The sequence below is a fragment of the Elephas maximus genome, chromosome 4, assembly GCF_024166365.1.
Source record: "Elephas maximus indicus isolate mEleMax1 chromosome 4, mEleMax1 primary haplotype, whole genome shotgun sequence".
Classification (NCBI taxonomy): domain Eukaryota; kingdom Metazoa; phylum Chordata; class Mammalia; order Proboscidea; family Elephantidae; genus Elephas; species Elephas maximus.
Genome location: NC_064822.1, coordinates 27,159,986 through 27,180,275, shown reverse-complemented (window position 1 = coordinate 27,180,275; position 20,290 = coordinate 27,159,986). Strand labels below are relative to the sequence as shown.

At 37.0% G+C, this 20,290-nt stretch overlaps 1 protein-coding gene across 3 annotated transcripts in view; it reads right to left on the bottom strand.

The window, feature by feature from the left end:
* Positions 1-20,290, bottom strand: part of MPP7 (MAGUK p55 scaffold protein 7) — a 302,630-nt gene that overhangs the window by 91,067 nt on the left and 191,273 nt on the right. For 2 of the 3 annotated variants that reach the window (XM_049881746.1, XM_049881745.1), the window contains one exon: positions 19,521-19,601. The exons of the other annotated variant lie outside the window; for it this stretch is intronic. In XM_049881746.1, coding sequence (XP_049737703.1) covers positions 19,521-19,601 — 81 coding nt within the window. The remainder of the gene's footprint in view (positions 1-19,520; positions 19,602-20,290) is intronic. 3 annotated transcript variants of the gene reach the window in all.

Below are 20,290 nucleotides of genomic sequence, written 5' to 3'. Positions count from 1 at the left end.
AAACAGAAAAATACCCAGAATCAAAGAAGGTAAAATTCACAATGACTGGTAGTCAGTCAAAAATTACCAGTTGAAAGAAGGCAGGAAAACATAACTCATAACTAAGGGAAAAATCAATCAATAAAAACAAACCCTGAAATTACACAGATAGAGCTAGCAGACAAGAAAATTAAAGCCAATTATGAAATGTACTTCAAGTGTTCAAGAAGCTAGAGGAAAGAATAAACATGAGATATGGATGATATTGAAAAAGATTCAAATCTAATTTCTAGAGGCAAAAAATACAGTGTCTGAAACAAACAAACAAAAATACACTGAATAAGATTAAAATAGATTAAACACTGTAAAAGAAAGAACTTGTAGACTAGGCAATAGGAACTATCCAAGTTGAAACACAAAGAGAAAATATATTGGAAAATTATGAACAGAGCATCAGTGAGTTGTGGGAAAACTTCAAATGGCCAAATATACATGTAATTGGTTTCCCCAAAGAAAGAGGGGCTGAAAAAATATTTGAATAAATGTGACAGAACATATTCCAAATTTAATGAAAAATGTAAACCCATGCGTCCAAGAAGCTCAATGAACCTGAAGCACAAGAAGCATAAGGAAATAACACCAAATTGCTTCAAACCAGTGAGAAGGAGAAAAATCTTAAAAGCAGCCAAAGGAAAATAAGGCACATATCATACAAAAGAACCAAGATTAAAAGGACAACACACTTCTCATCAGAAACAATGGGAGCCACAAGACAACGGAGCAACATCTTTAAAATATTCAAAGAAAAGTACCAGCATCCTTCAGTTCTATGCCTAAAGAAAATATCTTTTAGAAATGAAAAGACATTAAAGATTTTAAACATACAAAAGCTGAAAGAATTCATCACCAGCAGACCTGCACTACAGGAAATGTTACAGCAATCTTTCAGGCAGGACGAAATGATAACAGATAAATTTGCATGTACGCAATGGAATGAACAGCAGAAATTGTCAACATCTGGGTAACTTGCATACAGGAAGAATAGGTAGAACTAATGAACATATTTTAAAATATAGCAGTTATTATACTTGATAAGCAATAATAAGAACACCAGCATATATATTTTTCATCCTTAGCTTTGAAATCTTTCATATGTCTGGATTCTAAAAACGTACCTTAAGATTTACAAATATTAAGTCATCATTTTTAACAGCTTTGCTTTACAAATATTGCTAGCTATTTTTATTTTGGACAACTAAAAGTAACTTTGTATTTCATTTTCCTGTTTTAACCGTGGTGATTTTATTCTTTACTATACAGATTGTCTTTCAAAAGGTAATGCCCAAATGAAAATTGTGTTTCCATACGCCATAATCACCAATCACAACTGATGGGTTTACCTGTTGGTCAGAAGAATTTTCAGGAAATTGAACACTAGGCCTTGTAACTCATCAGGCTCACAGGCTCTCACTGACTTGCACCCCCTGGACGCAACTCTGTATTATCAGTATCTGTCGGGTCCACTGAATTAAGTGTCTAGCTCATAAAAGATCATAAAGATGAGTAGCACTGATTTATTCCTCCAGAAGGAAGCTTAGCTTTTCCCTTTGGCACACTTTAATGAGTCTCATCACTTCAGCACACTTACGCGAAGAGTAATTTCTGGTAAGTGAATGTTTTGGAAAGCTCAAAAATTATAACCGATATATTCTATTGCCATTTTAAAATCTACCAAATTTTTCTCTGACTTCCTAAATGATACACCATGTTCTAAAGATGATATGACTTCACTGTTGTATCAAGTGAGCCACAGAATGATGGCTCCTACAGGTGGATTTTCTTTAAAGTGGCAATTTGATGTGTAGGAGAGCTTTTGCTTCCTTTTTCATTATTATTGACTCTCTTTGCTTCCCCTAGAAACAAAGTCTTAGTAGAGATCAACACCCCTCCATCAATGCCCCTAAAAATCACCACCATTACTGCTCCATCACTGGAGGAAGTATTCCCATTCCAGTAAATCTGCACAGGCCTTTACTACTCACTAAATTTTCCTTTTCTCACCATTGTTTTTGTTTTTGTTGAGAAGATGCACATCAAAACCTACACCAATTCAACCACATGTACATGTATAAACTCAGTGACCGATTACATTCTTAGAGTTGTGCAACCATTCTCACCCTACTTTTCGGAGTTGTTCCTCCTCCATTAACATAAACTCACTGTCCCCTAAGGTTCCTATCTAATCTTTCAAGTTGCTGTTGTCACTTTGATCTCATATAGATAGTTCTTAAAAAAGCATAATGCACAACGCAGACATTAGCTAGTTAAGCTAAAATACTGTTTGGTTTTAAGACGATCTCAGGGGATATTTTTGGCTTTAGGTTTAAAGGTTATCTCAGGGCAATAGTTTCAGGGGTTCATCCACCCTCCATGGCTCCAGAAAGTCTGGAGTTCATGGGAATCTGAAATTCAGTTCTGCATTTTCCCCCTTTTGATTAGAATTCTTTGATAGAATCTTTGATCAAAATGTTCACTAATGGTAGCCAGGCACTAACCAGTTCTTCTGGTCTCTTGGCAAAGGTGGCAGTTGTTTATGGAGGCAATCAGCCACACATTCCATATCTTCCTCCTGTTCCTGACTCTCCTTCTTCCTCTGTTGTTCCAGGAGAATAGAATTCAATTGTCGGAAACCGGATGGCCTTTTGCAAACTTTTAAGATCCCAGGCACTATACAATGAACTAGGAGGTAGAAAGAATAGAAGCACTAAACACGTTATTAGGCCAATTAACTGGGATATCCCATCAAACGATGACCCAAATCTCCAAACCAAGAAACCAAATCCCAAGAAGTGTTTGGTTGCACATAAGCAGCCTCAGCAGCTCCTCCTTTTTTAAATTGTTGTTGCAAACACATCTATCACACAACTTTCGCTAATTCAGTTTTTTACAGGTATACAACTTATCGACAGCAATTTCAGTAATCAGCTGTGCAACCGCACCCTTAATCAATGGGATTTTCCCATCACTGTTAACACCCTCTCTCCCCACTTCCTCTTGCGTCTGGTAACTACTAATAAACTTTGGTCTCTATACATTTCCTCTTCTTGTCTTTTTATATAAGTGAAGTCATACAATATTTGTCCCTTTTGTGAGTGACTTATGTCACTCAGCATAATGTCTTCAACCTCCATCCATATTGTAGCATGTATCAAGGCTTTGTTTCTCCCACTGGCTGAGTAGTATTCCCTTGTGTGTATACACCACATTTTGTTTATCCATTCATCTGCCAATGAGCATATTTATGTTGTTTCCACCTTTAGGCTATTGTGAATAGTGTTGCAATGAACATTGGTATACAAAATCTCCATTTGAGTGTCGTTTCTCTTTTACTTTGTTTCTCCTGGACATAAATATTTGAAAAATAAGACTGGATTATGTAGACATTGTTTTTAATTAAGAATAATTGTTTTGTTTTGTTTTTAATCCTTAAATCTTTGACAGATCTCAGGTGAGTACAGGATGATGAGTAATTTCCTAATTATTAAAGACTTGAGGGCAACAGATTCTAAAGGAAAAGAGTTGGCACTCTTCTGAAGCAAGAGATTCCTAAATAGTGGGACGATGCAATCACCGTTTTACAGTATTATAAATTAAAGAACATGAAAGAAAACTTTAAAGGCCATATAAATATATGGAATTATATGAATCGTTGTTATGCGTAAGCCCATTGTTGTAGCCACCATATCAATCCATCTCGTTGAGGGTCTACCTCTTTTTTTTTTTTTCACTTTACCAGGCATGATATCCTTCTCCAAGGACAGATCTCTCCTGATAACATGTCCAAAGTATGTGAGATGTAGTCTTGATATCCTTGCTTCTAAGGAGCATTCTGGTTGTATTTCTTCCGAAAAAGATCTGTTTGTTCTTTTGGCAGTCCACGTATATTCAATAGTCTTCATCAACACCACAATTCAAAGGTGTCAGTTCTTCAGTGTTCCTTATTCATTATCCAGCTTTTGCATGCATAGGAGGCAATTGGAAACACTATGGATTGGGTCAGATGCACCTTAGGCTTCAAGGTGACATCCTTGCTTTTTAACACTCTAAGGAGGTCTTTTGCAGCAGATTTCCCCAATGTAATACGTCGTTTGATTTCTTGACTGCTGCTTCTGGGGTGCTGATTGTGGATACAAGTAAAATGAAATACCTGACAACTTCAGTCTTTTCTCCATTTATCATGATGGTGTTTACTGGTCCAGTTGTGAGGACTTTTGTTTTCTTTACATTGAGGTGTAATCCATACTGAAGGCTGTGGACTTTGATCTTCAGCAGTAAGTGCTTTAATATTCCACACATATTAAATACTCACAAAAACAAAGGACAAACAGCCCAGAAAATTTAAGTAACTCTTAAGATAGTGAGATTTTCAAAATTCATTACAGACTTTCCACAAATTAACAGCAATGCTAATACAGAATAAAGACTACCCACGGAAATCAGACAACTTTAAAAGAAAATTGCATACCCTTAAGTGAAGGTATAAATTAATAATTTTAGAAGTGGTTAAAAACTTGACTAAACCAGAAACTAGAAGATATATTGAAAGAGCTTGCAAAAATGTATCACCACAGCCTTAAAAGCTTGTGAGCAGCCATCTAACATACTCCACTGGTCCCACCCCATCTGGAGCAAGGGAGAATGAAGAAAACCAAAGCCAGAAGGGAAAGATTAGTCCAAAGGATTAATGGACCACAACTACTATGGCCTCAACCAGGTTGAGTCCAGCGCAACTAGATGGTGCCCAGCTACTACCAGCAACTACTCTGACAGGGATCATACCAACTGCTCTGACAGGGATCACAAGAGGGGGTCACAGACAGAACTGGAGAAAAATGTAGAACAAAATTCAAACTCACAAGAAGAGATCAGACTTACTGGTCTGACAGAGAAAGAGTATGGCCCTCACACACCCTTTTAACTTAGTGCTGAAGTCACTCCTAAGGTTCACCCTTCAGCCAAAGATTTAAAAAAAAAAAAAGCCTATTCCCAGAGATGGCACCAATACCAGATGGTTGTATAGGAGTATTCTACTAAAACTTTCTGTGTTATTTATACCATTCCAACAATTAGAAAAACATGAAAAAAAAAAATTCAACTTGTTTTTCAAAGCTATCACAGTCCAGTTGCAAAATCTAACCAGAAAGTATAAAAGAGATAACAGCTCAATTTTAGCCTCAGTATTTTTATGGATTAAAACATACCTGAATAATGTATTAGCAAATCATATCTACTAGAATATTAAAATTTCTAACATACCATGGGCAAGAAGGTTTAATTACAAGAACAGAAATGTCTTATTAATATAATCTATACATATTTTTTTATACATATTACTATTTATGTTAGCAAAGAAAAAAAGAAATATTGCATGATCACTTCAATATATGCCAGAAAGGCATTTGACAAAATTTAACACATCCTTGAATTATAAAAAAAGAGAACAAAGCTTTCTTTGCATAATAAAGAGTGTAACAGTATCTTTACACAAATAACACACACCTTCTATATTTGTTTGTCAACTGCTCCCTCCCCTGCAAGGTACTTTCACCAGGGCTTTATATTAATTTTTTTTAAAGTAACATGTAAAAAAAAAGTTGGCATAGCAGTGCTGGTGAAAATATCTTATGCAGGGAGAGAGTGACTTGCAAACAAACATAGAAGGCGCATGATAGCTGCATAAAAATAAAGTGTATTAGAAACCAATGGCAAACATACTTAATGGAGAAACAGATTTATTCCCACTGAAGTACAGAAAAAATAAAAGCATGTCCTTAACTACCACAATTTATGAACAATTTTTCTACAGGTCTTCCCAAGACAATAATGAGGGGGAAAAAAAGCTATAAAAACTGGAAAAAGAGGTGGGGCCAAAATGGTGGAACAGTTAGATGCTTCTGGTGGTACCTCTTACAACAAAGAACTGAAAAAAACAAGGGAATCAATCATAAACGACAATCTAGTAGCCCTGAACATCAAAGGCAAAGTTGAGGAATCGGACTGAGCAGCAGGGAGAGGGAGAGATGGTTCAGAAGCAGCAAGGAGTTGCCAGACCTACCTGGTGGGAACTGGCGCCCCACAGGCCAGATTTGCTGACACAAACGCAGTGAGACAAGCAGTTGCATCCGGAAAGTGTTTTCCACATTGGGAGAGACCAAGTGGTGGAGAGTTCACTCATGCCTCCAGAATCAGCAAAAAGCAGTGCTCTCAGCATAAAAACTTGTGTGTAATCTACTGTGTGAACCAAAAAATACCCCTTTGGAAAAAAACTCTCTCCAATTTAACTGACCCCTCCCCGCTCTGCACCGGGTTCCGAGGTGGCTTCAGCGATAGTCACTTTCTCTGGGCTGGAAGAAAGACCTGTCATGTATGCTGAGCCATCCTAGTGGCCTTGGAGAAGGAACAAATTAACAAATGGAAAAAATAATCTGCCAGCACCCCTAAACTGGGAACTCAGCGCCAAACAGCTTCTTTGCCTACGCACAGGCATAAGTGCTCCATGGACTCTCAATGCCTCTCACCCCTGCATAGTCCTGTGTGGGCCCATTTCAACAGTGTAGGCCCTTATTAGCACAGTACAACAGGGTATATACTTGAAGTCTAACTTCAACCGTTTCAGCTATATGCTGGCAAGGCAGGTTCGTGACATTCGACACTGCCCAGCTTTTTAAACAGGGTCCTCGCCTATCCACATCAGGGGCCTGAGGACTACTAACTTCACCCATAGCACTTAGCCACCCTTAACAGGGGTCCAAGGATAAGTGGTGCCTCCCAGTTCTTACAGCCAACAGCATTGGGTGCCCCAAATCCAGCTGCAAAACCCACCCATCTAGGTGCTCTAGGGAATAGGGACACACTTTCCTCCCACTCAGGGCAGTTGTTAGCCCCATGCCTTGCTCAGCGCATGACCCCCTACTGCAGCCAGATACCTGTGCTGACGCCAATCACCCCTGTTCATCTAAGACTGTAGGTGAGAACCTGCACCAAGCATCTAGTAACCGACTACCTGGACACCTGAGTCAAATCCATACAACAGGAGTAAACAGACTCCTGGGCTCTTATACCTAGAAACAGCTCTAACCACGTGGTAAGAGGAAATTAGAGCTTCAAAGGAACCAATAATCACTTAAGCAGCTTATTTGGGCATATCAAAACAAAACAAAAACCTAGGACACAGTAAGCAAACATAAAAAATAAATAAAATAACTTATTGATGGGTTGGAGACAATTGTCAATATCAAATCACATAAAGAGGCAGACCATGATGGCCTCAGCAAGCTCCTAAAACAAAGAATCAGGAAATCTTCCTGATGAAGTGAATTTCCTGGAACTACCAGAAGTAGAATACAAAAGATTAATATACAGAACTCTTCAAGAGATCAGGAAGGACATCAGGTAAAATGCAGAACAAGACAAGGAACACACAGACATAGCCTTAGAGGAACTTAAAAAGGTCAGAGAAGAGCATAATGACAAATCTAACAGGATGCAAGAATCCAGAGAGCAAAAAGAAATTCAGAAGATTAAAAATAAAATTTCAGAATTAGGTAACTCAACAGAAAGTCACAGGAGCAGAACTGAGGCAACAGAAGCCAGAATTAGTGAGACTGAAGATAAAGCACTTGACACCAAGATATTTCAGGAAAAATCAGATAAAAGGTTTTTAAAAATTTAGAAACACTAAGAATTATGTGGGACTCTATCAAGAGAAATACCCTACAAGTGACTGGAGTACCAAAACAGGAGGGGATAACTGACAATATGGAGAAAATTGCTGAACATTTGTTGGCAGAAAAATTTCCCTGATATTGTGAAGATAACTATGCAAGATGCTCACTGAACCCCATATAAGGTAGATCCCAAAAGAAAGTCACCAAGACACATTAAAATTAAACTTGCCAAAACCAAAAATAGAGAATTTTAAGAGGGGCTAGAAATAAATGAACAGTCACCTCCAAAGAAGAGTCAGTAAGACTAAGCTCGGGCTACTCAGCAGAAACCATGCGGCAAGAAGGCAATGGGATGACACATATAAAGCCTTGAAGAAGAAAAATTGCTAGCCAAGAATTATATATCCAGTAAAACTGTCTCTCAAATATGAATGTGAAATTAGCATATTTCCAGATGAAAAGAAGTTTAAAGGATTTGCAAAAATCAAACCAAAATTACAAGAAATACTAAAAGAAGTCCTCCAGTTAGAAAATCAATAGCATCATATAACAACCCAAGATAAAAAAATAGAACAGAGCAACCAAATATCAACCCAGATAGGAAAATCACAAAAATGAATCAAAGCTAAAACACGCAAAATAGGGGAAGAGACACCATTGTGCAAAAGATGACAACACTCAGCCAAAAAAGAGCGACTAATAATGTAGTCATAGATCTTTCATATGGAGAGGCAGTCACATTGATACAAAGAAATAAAGGTTTGGGTTAAACTTAGAAAAATACAGATAAATATTAAGGTAACACAAAGGAAACAATCCTACACATTGTATTAAAAAACAAGAAAAACAAAGACTCAGCAAATATAAAAATCAACAACAAGGAAAAAGAGGAAAAGACAATATATAAAGAAAAACTACTCAGCACAGAAAATTAACTGAAAAAAAGAAAACTGTCAACAACACACACAAAAAAGACATCAAAATGACAGCACTAAACTCATACTATCAATAATTACACTGAATGTAAATGGACTAAATGCACCAATAAAGAGACAGAGAGTGGCTCTGCCTGTAAGAGACACACCTTAGACTTAAAAACACAGTCTAAAATTAAAAAGATGGAAAAAAAATATATCAAACAAACAACAATCAAAAAAGAGCAGGGGTGACAATATTAATTTCTGACAAAATAGACTTTAAAGTTAAATCCACTACAAAGGATAAAGAAGGACACTATATAATGATTAAGGGATCAACATACCAGGAGGATAGAAACGTAATAAATATTTATACACCCATCGACAGGGCTCCAAAATACATAAACTCTAACAGCACCGAAAAACGAGATATACAGCTCCACCATAACAGCAGGAGACTTCAACACACCACTTTCGGTGAAAGACAGAACATCCAGAAAGAAGCTAAAATCAAACAACTTAGTCTCACAGACATACAGAACACTCTACCAGACAAGTATATTTTCTTTTCCAAAGTACATGGAACATTCCCCAGAACAGACTGCAGATTAGGCCACAAAGCAAGCCTTAACAGAATCTAAAACACTGAAATACTACAAAGCATCTTTTCTGACCATAAAGCCATAGAAATCAGCAAGAGAAAAAGAAAGGAAAACAAACAAATACATGGAAGCTGAACAACACCTTGCTCAAGAACTACCAGGTTCTAGAAGAAATTAAGGACAGAATAAAAAAAATTTACAGAATCAAATAAGAATGAAAACACTTCCTACCAGGACCTTCGGAACACAGCAAAAGAAGTGCTCAGAGGTCAATTCATAGCAGTAAATGTACACATCCAAAAAGGAGAAAGGGCCAAAATAAAAACATTAACCCTACAACTCGAACAAATAGAGATCAGCAGAAGAAGCCCTTAGGCACGAGAAGAAAGAAAATACTAAAAACTAGGGCAGAATTAAAAAAACAGAGAACAGAAAAACAACTGAAAGACTTAACGAGCTGATTCTTTGAAAAGATCAACAAAATTGATAAACCATTGGCCAAACTGCCAAAGAAAACCAGGAGAGGAAGCAAATAACCCAAATAAGAAATGAGATGGGTGATATCACAACGGACCCAACTGAAATTAAAAGAATCATAACAGAATATTATGAAAAATTATACTCCAACAAAGTCGAAAACCTAGGGGAAATGGACAAATTTCTAGAAACACACTACCTACTTAAACTAACACAGAGATAGAACAACTAAATAAGCCTATAACAAAAGAAAAGATTGAAAGGGTAATTTAAAAACTCCCAATAAAAAAACTCCTGGCCCTGACACCTTCATTGGAGAATTCAACCAAACTTTCAGAGAAGAGTTAACACCACTACTACTAAAGGTATTTCAAAGGATAGAAAATGACGGAATACTACCCAACTCATTCTATGAAGCCACCATCTCCCTGATACCAAAACCAGGTAAAGACATCACAAAAAAAGAAAATTGCAGACCTATATCCCTCATGAACATAGATGCAAAAATCCTCAACAAAATTCTAGCCAATAGAATTCAACAACATATCAATAATAATAATAATTCTACATGACCAAGTGGGATTCCTACCAGGTATGCAAGGATGGTTCAACATTAGAAAAGCAATCAATGTAATCCACCACATAAATTAAACAAAAAGACAAGAATCACATGATCTTATCAACTGATGTGAAAAAGGCATTTGACAAAGTTCAAGATCCATTCATGATAAAAATTCTCAGCAAAATAGTAACAGGAGGAAAACTCCTTAACATAATAAAGGACATTTATACAAAGCCAACAGCCAACATCATCCTAAACGGAGAGAGTCTGAAAGCATTCTCCTTGAAAATGGGAACCAGACAAGGATCCCTTTATCACCACGCTTATTCAACATTGTGCTGGAGGTCCTAGCCAAAGTAATTTGGCTAGAAAAAGAAATAAAGAGCATCCAAATTGGTAATGAAGAAATAAAGGTATCTCTATTTGAGATGGTATGATCTTATACACAGAACACTCTAAAAAATCCACAAAATAAAAACTACTGGAACTAATAGAAGAGTTCAAAGTATCAGGATACAAGACAAACATACAAAAATCAGTTGGATTCCTACACACCAACAGAGAGAACATCGAAGAGGAAATCACCAAATCTATACTATGTACAATAGCCTGCAAAAACGTAAAATACTTAGGAATAAGTCTTACCAGAGTTGTAAAAGACCTATACAAAGAAAACTACAAAACACTACTGCAAGAAACCAAAAGAGACCTACATAAGTAGAAAAACATACTTTGCTCATGGGTAAGAAGACTCAACATTGTGAAAATATCCATTCTACCCAAAGCAGTCTATAGATACAATGCAATCCCAATTCAAATTCCAATGGCGTTTTTTAATGAGATGGATAAGCAAATCATCAACTTCATATGAAAAGGGAAAAGGCCCCAGATAAGTAAAGCATTACTGAAAAAGGAGATCAAAGTGGGAGGCCTCACAGTACCTGATTTTAGAAACTATTATACCGCCACAGTAGTCTAAACAGCCTGATAACTGGTACAACAACAGATACATAGACCAATGGAACAGAATTGAGAATTCAGACACAAATTCATCCACCTATGAGCAGCTGATATGTGACAAAGGCCCAAAGTCCGCTGAATGGGGAAAAGATGGTTTCTTTAATGAATGGTGCTGGCATAATTGGATATCCATCTACAAAAAAATGAAACAAGACCCATACCTCACACCATGCACAAAAACTAACTCAAAATGGATCAAAGCCCTAAATATGAAATCTAAAACGATAAAGATCATAGAAGAAAAAATAGGGACAACAGTAGGAGCCCTAATACATGACATGAACAGTATACAGAACATTACTTACAATGCACAAACACCAGAAGAGAAACTAGATAACTGGGAGCTCCCAAAAATCAAACACTCTCATCCAAAGACTTCATCAAAAGAGTAAAAAGACAACCTACAGACTGGAAAAAAATTTTTGGCTACGACAAATCTGATCAGCATCTAATCTCTAAAATCTACATGATACTGCAAAACCTCAAAAACAAAAAGACAAATAACCCAATTAAAAAATGGGCAAAGGATATGAACAGGCACTTCACCAAAGAAGACATTTAGGAGGCTAACAGATACATGAGGAAATGCTCATGATCATTAGCCATTACAGAAATGCAAATCAAAATTACAATGCAATACTATCTCACCCCATCAAGGCTGGCATTAATTCAAAAAGCACAAAATAATAAATGTTGGAGAGGTTGTGAGAGACTGGAACACTTACATACTGCTGGTGGGAAAGTAAAATGGCACAAGCATTTTGTAAATCGAATGGGCGTTTCCTTAAAAAGCTAGAAATAGAACTACCATACCTAAACCTAGTGCCATCGAGTCGATTCTGACTCATAGCGACCCTACAGGACAGAGTAGAACTGCCCCATAGAGTTTCCTCTGTCCTATAGGGTCGCTATGAGTCAGAATCGACTCGACGGCAATGGATAGAACTACCATACAATCCAGCTATCCCACTCCTTGCAATATGCCCTAGAGAAATAAGAGCCCTCACACGAATAGATATATACATGCCCATGTTCATTGCAGCACTGTTTACAACAGCAAAAAAGATGGAAACAAACTAGGTGCACATCAACAGATGAATGGATACACAAATTATAGTATATTTACACAATGGAATACTACTCAACAATAAAGAACAGCGATGAATCTGTGTAAACGTCTCATAACATGGATGAGTCTGGAAGGAATTATGCTGAGTGAAACTTGTCAGTCACAAAAGGACAAATAGTGTATGAGACCACTACTATAAGAACTCAAGAAAAGGTTTAAACACAGAAGAATACATTCTTTGATGGATATGAGGGTGTGGAGGGAGGAAGGGAGACAGGTATTCACTAATTAGATAGTAGTCCAGAATTATTTTAGATGAACGGAAGCACAATGCACAATACAGGAGAGGTTAGCACAACTGGACTAAACCAAAAGCTAAGAAGTTTCCTGAATACAACTGAATACTTCAAGGGACAGAGTAGCAGGGTTGGGGTCTGGGGACCATGGTTTCAGGGGACATCTAGGTCAACTGGCATAACAAAGTGTTTTAAGAAAACACTCTGCATTCTACTTTGGTGAGTGGCATCTGGGGTCTTAAAAGCTAGCATGAAGCCATCTAAGATGCATCAATTGGTCTCAAGCCAACTGGAGTAAAGGAGAATGAAGAACACCAAAGACACAAGGAAAATATAAGCCCAAGACAGAAGGGTCACATAAGCCAGAGACTCCATCAGCCTGAGATCCGAAGAACTAGATGGTGCCCGGCTATCACCAATGACTGCCTTGACAGGGAACACAACAGAGAATCCCTGATGGAATAGGAGAAAAGTGAGATGCAGAGCTCAAATTCTAGTAAAAACGCCAGACTTAATGGTCTGACTGAGACCAGGGGGACCCCAGAAGACATGGCCCCTGGACTCTCTGTTAGCCCAAAACTAAAACCATTCCCCAAGCCAACTCTTCAGACAGAGATTAGAGTGGACTATAAGACACAAAATGACACTGGTGAGGAGTGTGCTTCTTATTAGCTCAAGTAGACACATAAGACTATGTGGGCAGCTCCTGTGTGGAGGCAAAATGGGAAGGCAGAGGGGGACAGGGGCTGGTTGAATGGACACAGGAACTACAGGGTGGAGAGGAGGAGTGTGCTGTTACATTGTAGGGAGAGCAACTAGGGTCACACAATAATGTGTTTATAAAGTTTTGTATGAGAAACTGACTTGAATTATAAACTTTCACTTAAAGCACAATAAAAAAAACTGGAAAGAAAAAGATAAAATATTCTTATCAATGAATTTATGCATTACAAAACAAGGAGAGGCAGTTTAAAATGAAAGAAGATAATTCAGTAAGGTGGTGTAAGATTATTTTTAAATTCAACACCTTTACTATACAACAAATGATTAATTAGAGAATACCTGAAAAAAAAAAATCAATACCATACATGAAACAAACCAATTTCTATGTATACACGTCAATTTACACGCACACACACACTCACACAATCATGCCTAGGAACAGACTTAGCAGAGACTCTTCAAGATTTATACAAAGGGCAATACTAGACCTAAATAAATGGACAAATCATCATGTTCTGTGATTCAAAAGCTCAACAGCATCCTCCGGGGGTTTCTTATAACTTTAAAGAAGATTCCAAATTTCTTCTGGAAGAATAAATTTTAAGAACAATGACAGGAATTTGGTTTCAACAGGTAACACAGCATGCCATAAATCTATAACAATTAATCACATAACTAGATTAATAGTTATCAAAGCAACAGTTCAAAACAGATTCAACTATATATTTTTAAAGCTGTGAGAAAATCGCTATCCATTTAAAAAAAAGCAAAATAAGAACTGTATCTTGCATGGTACACCAAATTTTTAGGTGGATTAATTATGCCAAAGTTAAAAAAAAAAAAAAAAACCTTAGAAAAGCCAGAGAAAATATGGGAGACAATCCTTTTTAAACTAACTCAATGCCCAGAAGTCATATGGAAAAGGACGTCAAATTTTACCACACAAAAGTATACATACTTCTGTACAAGCTAAGAAAATACAAATAAAAGAAAAAATAACTAAGAAGAAATATAAAACAATGGCTTTTTATCGTTATAAACCCGTTGTTGTTGAGTTAACTCCAAGTCCTGGGTGGTACAAACTGGTTTCACACTCAATTGCTAACCTAAATTTTGGAGGTTTGAGTCCAATCACAGGTACCTGGCAGTCTACTTCCAAATATCAGCCTTTGAAAACCCTATGGAGCGCAGCTCTATTCTGACACAAACAGCCTGCCACATACCCTCATACCACCCTCATAATTTATTAAGAAAATCGTAAAATTTTAACTGATCATTATTACTTCAATTATACAATACTTATTGAAAGCTTATTATATGCCGGGAACTTTTTCTACCCCCTGATCTCATGTAGCTTATATTCTAGGAGTTATCAACTAGCAAAGCTAAAAAGGGGGCATTAGGGGAAGAGGGGGCTAAGGAGAAGAGAACTTCTCATACGCTATTGCAAGCAGTGTTCACCAAGAGAACTTGTTTTAAGGACAAGCTAGCAATAATAATATCAACGTGTAAATGTGGAAACATTTTGATCCAACCGTTCTACATATACTTTGATCCAACATTCCATAAAATTCTGCAATATACAAGAGACGTACACCCTTGTGTTGTTTAAATAGCAGAAAAGCAAAAATAGAAAGGTCTACCTATAAGGGGTAAGTTAAATAGATAATTATGTTGACTCAAAAAGAAGCCTACAAAATGCTAAACATTAGGATCCCACTTACATTAGAAAAAAAGGTATATGTAATATTTGTATATACAAAAAGGAATGAAAGTAAATGCAGCCAACTGAGAGCGGTTATCCCTAAAGGTGTGTGAACATACAACTAACAGAAGAAATAAAAAATCATTAAGCAAATAAACAGATATTCATCTTCACTAATAAAGCAATGATAATAGAGCCTTCTATCTTCTTCATAGTTTGAATTTAAAAATACAATTAGGCATTAGCAAAATATATGTGTTCACTTTTAAGTTTATCAAGCCACTCTGAAAAATATTAAAGACAAAATAATAAACTATTACATTTTATTGAAGACATATATAGCAAATTATTTATACAAACTATTCCTTTTAACCCCATTTTTTAAAAACTTTTCCTGTGTATGTGTGTGTGTGTGTATTTCTGCAGGTTTGAACGCTGCTTCTCTATCCCTTGATTATATAATTATCAATTTTTCTTCTAATATTCTTATGGTTCAGTTTTTTTACACCTAAATTTTTAATTTATCTGGAATTCACTCCAGGAGGGATCTTACTTCTTCCCAAATAATTAACCAGTTGTCCAAATGCCACCTGTTGAAGTTATCACTCAAAATCATCCAATTCCGTCCATCCCCTACTTCTTTCGTTTGAGCCATGATCTTATTTTACCTGAACTATTTCTACAGGCTCTAAACCGGCCTTCCTCTAATCAGAATCCCATTACCCCGACTCTACCACCACCCTCCACCCCAAAAACTGTCCCACAGACAGGGTGATTGTGTCACTTCCCCAAGTAAATCCTTTTAACAGCTCTCTGCCGCTCTTGGGATGAAACCCACACTTTTTATTATGCTCACAATTAAGGTGGCCATATAAACAGGGAAACAGTTGAAAATGAAAGAGGTCTCTAAATAACAAGGTTAGAACTATAGGCATAACCCAGGACTATCCTGGACAAACCAAGACATACGGCAGCCTACTCAAAAGGTTCTATTGTCCAGCTCCAAACTTTTGCCATTTCCTCTTTCACAAGCTACTGTTTAGCCATACCGAACTTACCCCACATCTGCAAACTTGGTAAGTTTTTTTTTTTCCTTTTTGGGACTTCACATACCATTTACCCAGGACATTTATTTTTCTCATCCACACCCAAACCCACCTCCACTCCTTTGCCCCTTCTGGTTACCTCAAACTCAGCCTTTAGGTGTCCACGTCTATGCTGCTTCCACTGGAGAGTTTTCTTCAACAATGCCCCCATCCCCCTGCACTGCCACCCAGGCGTGGCTTTAGCACCGATCCTGTGTGTGCCATACCACCTATGCCTGCTCCTTCCTTCAATCTACTACTTCTCTATCACTTCCATTAGATTTGGTACATCCTTTACAAGTTGTACCCACAGTGCTCAACACACAGTAGGCATCAAATGAATACCTAAGATGAATGAACAAATGAAGATTTGTCTCTAGTGATATCTACAAATAACCAAAAAAGACTTGAAAAATATATTCAAAAAGATCTGGCAGGTCTGGGGAACATGTTTATTATCTCACCATCAAAGAAAAAAAAAAAAAACCACTGCCATCAAGTTGGTTCTGACTCACAGTGACCCTGTAGTATGCCACAGAACTGCCCCATAGGGTTTGCTAGGCTGTAATCTTCACAGGAGCAGACTGCCACATCTTTCTCCTGGGGAGCAGCTGGTGGGTTGGAGGTGCCGACCTTTCAGTTAGCAGCCGAGCACTTAACCACTGTGCCACCAGGGCTCCTATTTACCTAACCATGGTGGCTACATATTTGGTTATACATATCTGTGTGTACTTTAAAAAAAAAAAAAAAAGTCATATTACTTTGGAGGTACACTTCAGGTTTCTTTCCAGTATAGTGAATTAAATACTTAAGACGGAACAGCAACTTTTAAAACAGTAAACAATTATTTCTTTTCTCCACTAAAAAGTAAAGACAGCATTCAAATCAATACACCCAAATTATAGTTTTCATATTTTAAGTATCAGTTTAAACCCATTTATTGATTTCATATTCCACTGCTATCTTGCTTCTGGTTAAAAAAAATTAGTTTTTCCCCCAGTTCAAAAAGGAATGACTGATCATATTCTGAAATAGTCTAAAACTTATTTTGGGGCTGGATTTCTCAAAGTAATTACCTATAGAAGTGATATTCAAAGTGATGGTGGTTAATATAAATGGTTTCAAGAAAAGTAACATTAAATGTTGGGTTAAAGAGAGAAAAAGGTATTTTCTTCCCAGTACTGGCTAATTAGAAATTCCTGTTGCCAACTGTAGTACCACATGTCTGGAATCTTACCCACTTTCAACACATATTTCCTTAATGTATATCTTTAATGCTGTCTTTTCACCCATTTTTTTTTTAAGTCATACTGCTATACAAAAATGAAAATGAAAATTATCTAAAATATGTTTCCACAATAAAGTTTAACTCTTCAATTATTATAAAATTTTGTTAATAGAGTTTCATAGCACCATATAAAGCTGGATCTCCCTCTTCAGCCAAATATCAGTTTCTAACCACTTTAATCTCTTTATTATTAACTATTCCATTTCAAATACCCTTGAATAGAAAACCAAACCACTTTTTGTCTGAAATATTCCTCCTCGATTTCTAATTCCCTCTTCTCTATCCAAGATAACATTCCCTAAAAGAGGCTTAGCACTCTCCTTGCAGCTAACACTGCAATACTCTGGTTGGTACTCACTGCTCAAGTACAGTCTGCTGGCCAGATGAAGAATCTTCAGAGCACTCTGGCTACGAAGAACCTTCCCTGAGCTCTTAACCTTTTGTACACTTTACCCTTTAATGTCAAGCAACTTTTCTCCTCTAATCTGATCTTTTTTCTTTCAGAACTAAAATTTAATTAACCACCTGTACCAGTACAAAACAACTGTAATTGTAGTTCCTTTATCTTTTACAGTAATATGTTCACGTGCTTATGTTTACTTATAGGTTTTAGGAATTATAAGGAGCCCTGGTAGCATAGTGGTTAAGCACTTGGCTGCTAACCAAAAGGCCGGCAGTTTGAATTCACCAGCCACTCCCTGGAAATGCTGTGGGGCAGTTCTAATCTGTCCTATAGGGTCACTGTGAGTTACAATTGACTAGACGGCAATGGGTTTGGTTTGGTTTTTGGTAAGGTGGCATAGTGGATAAAGCATTCAGCTGCTAACAGAAAGGTGGGTGGTGTGAACTCATCAGCCACTCCATGGGATAAAAGATGTGGAAATCTGCTTCCGTAAAAATTTATAGCCTTGCAAACCCTATGGGGCAGTTCTACTCTGTCCTATAGGGTCACTATGAGTCAGAATCAACTCAACGACAAGGGGATTAGAAATTAGAGTTCGTACATGTTTCTACTTCATCTTTTACTTAATACTATCTTTTTTTTTTTTTAATGTAAAGTTAAGCTCATATATAACACAGTTCCAAAGGAGATTTTTCAAAGAGGGCAGAAATCATTTATGGTACCTTCAAAGAAATGTTCATTCAACATTCTGTACATGCTTAACAGAAATCATCATGTGATCATTTTAACTATGTAATCCATATATTAACATTGACTCAGTAGTGTCAAGTTCAAAATGTACAGGTTATAGGAAATTTTTTAAATGCTTTCTGTAGACTAATCACCAAAACCCCACTGCCACTGAGTCGATTCCGACTCCTAGTGACCCTATACAACAGAGAACTATCCCACAGGGTTTCCAAGGCTGCAATCTTTACGGGAACAGACTGCCACATCTTTCTCTCATGGAGCAGCTGGTGGGTTTGAACCACCAACCTTTTGGTTAGCAGCCGAGCACTATAACCACTGTGCTACCAGGGCTCCACAGACTACATACATTTAGAGGAATAATAAGTGATAAACTTGAGGGAAAAAAGGCAGAGGAGCATTAAAACCTGTCTACCAATATTTTATTGGTATTTCACTCTGAATAACTGCTCTGCTCTGTAAAATAATACGGTATTTTGAAACTTTAATTAATAAGGGACAAAAGATGAAAAGAGGAAGAAGGAAGAAGAAGAGAAATGCTGAAATGATCCTATAGAAAATTAGACACATTGATCAAATATACTGGAACACCACTAACTGGCCACGTAAAGTGAACCTAAACAAAATCACTAGTAGGTTGTGTATTCTGTTCTCTTAACTTCATTTAAAAGGAAAATGAACTTGAAACTACATTATATTTGTCAAATTAAATTCTGAGCTTCCCATTAAGGTTTTTGCAATTTGTTATAACATAATCAAAAGCTCAACTCTTCTCTTTAATAGGATTAGGCTCTTAAAATACTGGGCACTATTTGAAAATACATTTACTTGAAAATTGATGCTCAGAACAAAATTCTTCTGAAGTTTTAGAAAAGTGGCCCTTTTGGAACAGATTTATTACAGGCATAACGTGTCCTCACCTTCACGTTGGGTTTTGACAGCAGTTTCAACAGCTCTTTGATTTCACTATTTAATGGCTTGTTCTGAAGCTCTTCGGCCAGCTGCAAGGCAGATTACATTGACATAAGGGATATTTAGTTAGAGCATTGTTTTACTTGGTGTGTGACAACTTGAGAATCTCTCTTATCCAAGGCTATTACTTTCCTGTGTTTAAAGAGAAGTCAGCAAGAGAGAAAACAGGCTACCAATCATTGCTCTTCTTTTTAGGCCTTCGTTGTCCAAAGCCACGCCCAGGCTCAGGCTGAGTAGGACACAAGCAATCGTATCAGCCACATCATTTTCTGATTTACGGCAATGAGGGCAAAGCCCAGCACTTCATTTACATGGACGGTCTTTTGCACACAGACAAAGGGCCACTTGTAAAAAGAACTGGATCAAGCTTTTATACCATAAAAAAAAAAAAGCTTCTGAATGAGGTGGTGAAATCCACAGTGTTTCCAAAAACCCACAGTAGCTATGCTGTTTAGAGCTGGGGTAAAAAGAACTAGAATGCCCCTAATACAGCAAACGGTCTGAAACTTTAATATTTATCTATAGAGTAAGAAGTCTCTTAAAAATAAGCTAAGTTAATCAGAAAGTGACTTATAATAGGTTGACAACTACTTGGATACAAAAAATGCTGACTGTCCCTACAATAATTAAGAATTCCATTTGTTGGTTCTAGCTAAGAAAAGGTTAGAGCTTTCAATCTGCCTCAGGCTCTCCATCAAAAGATCTTCCTATAAGAATT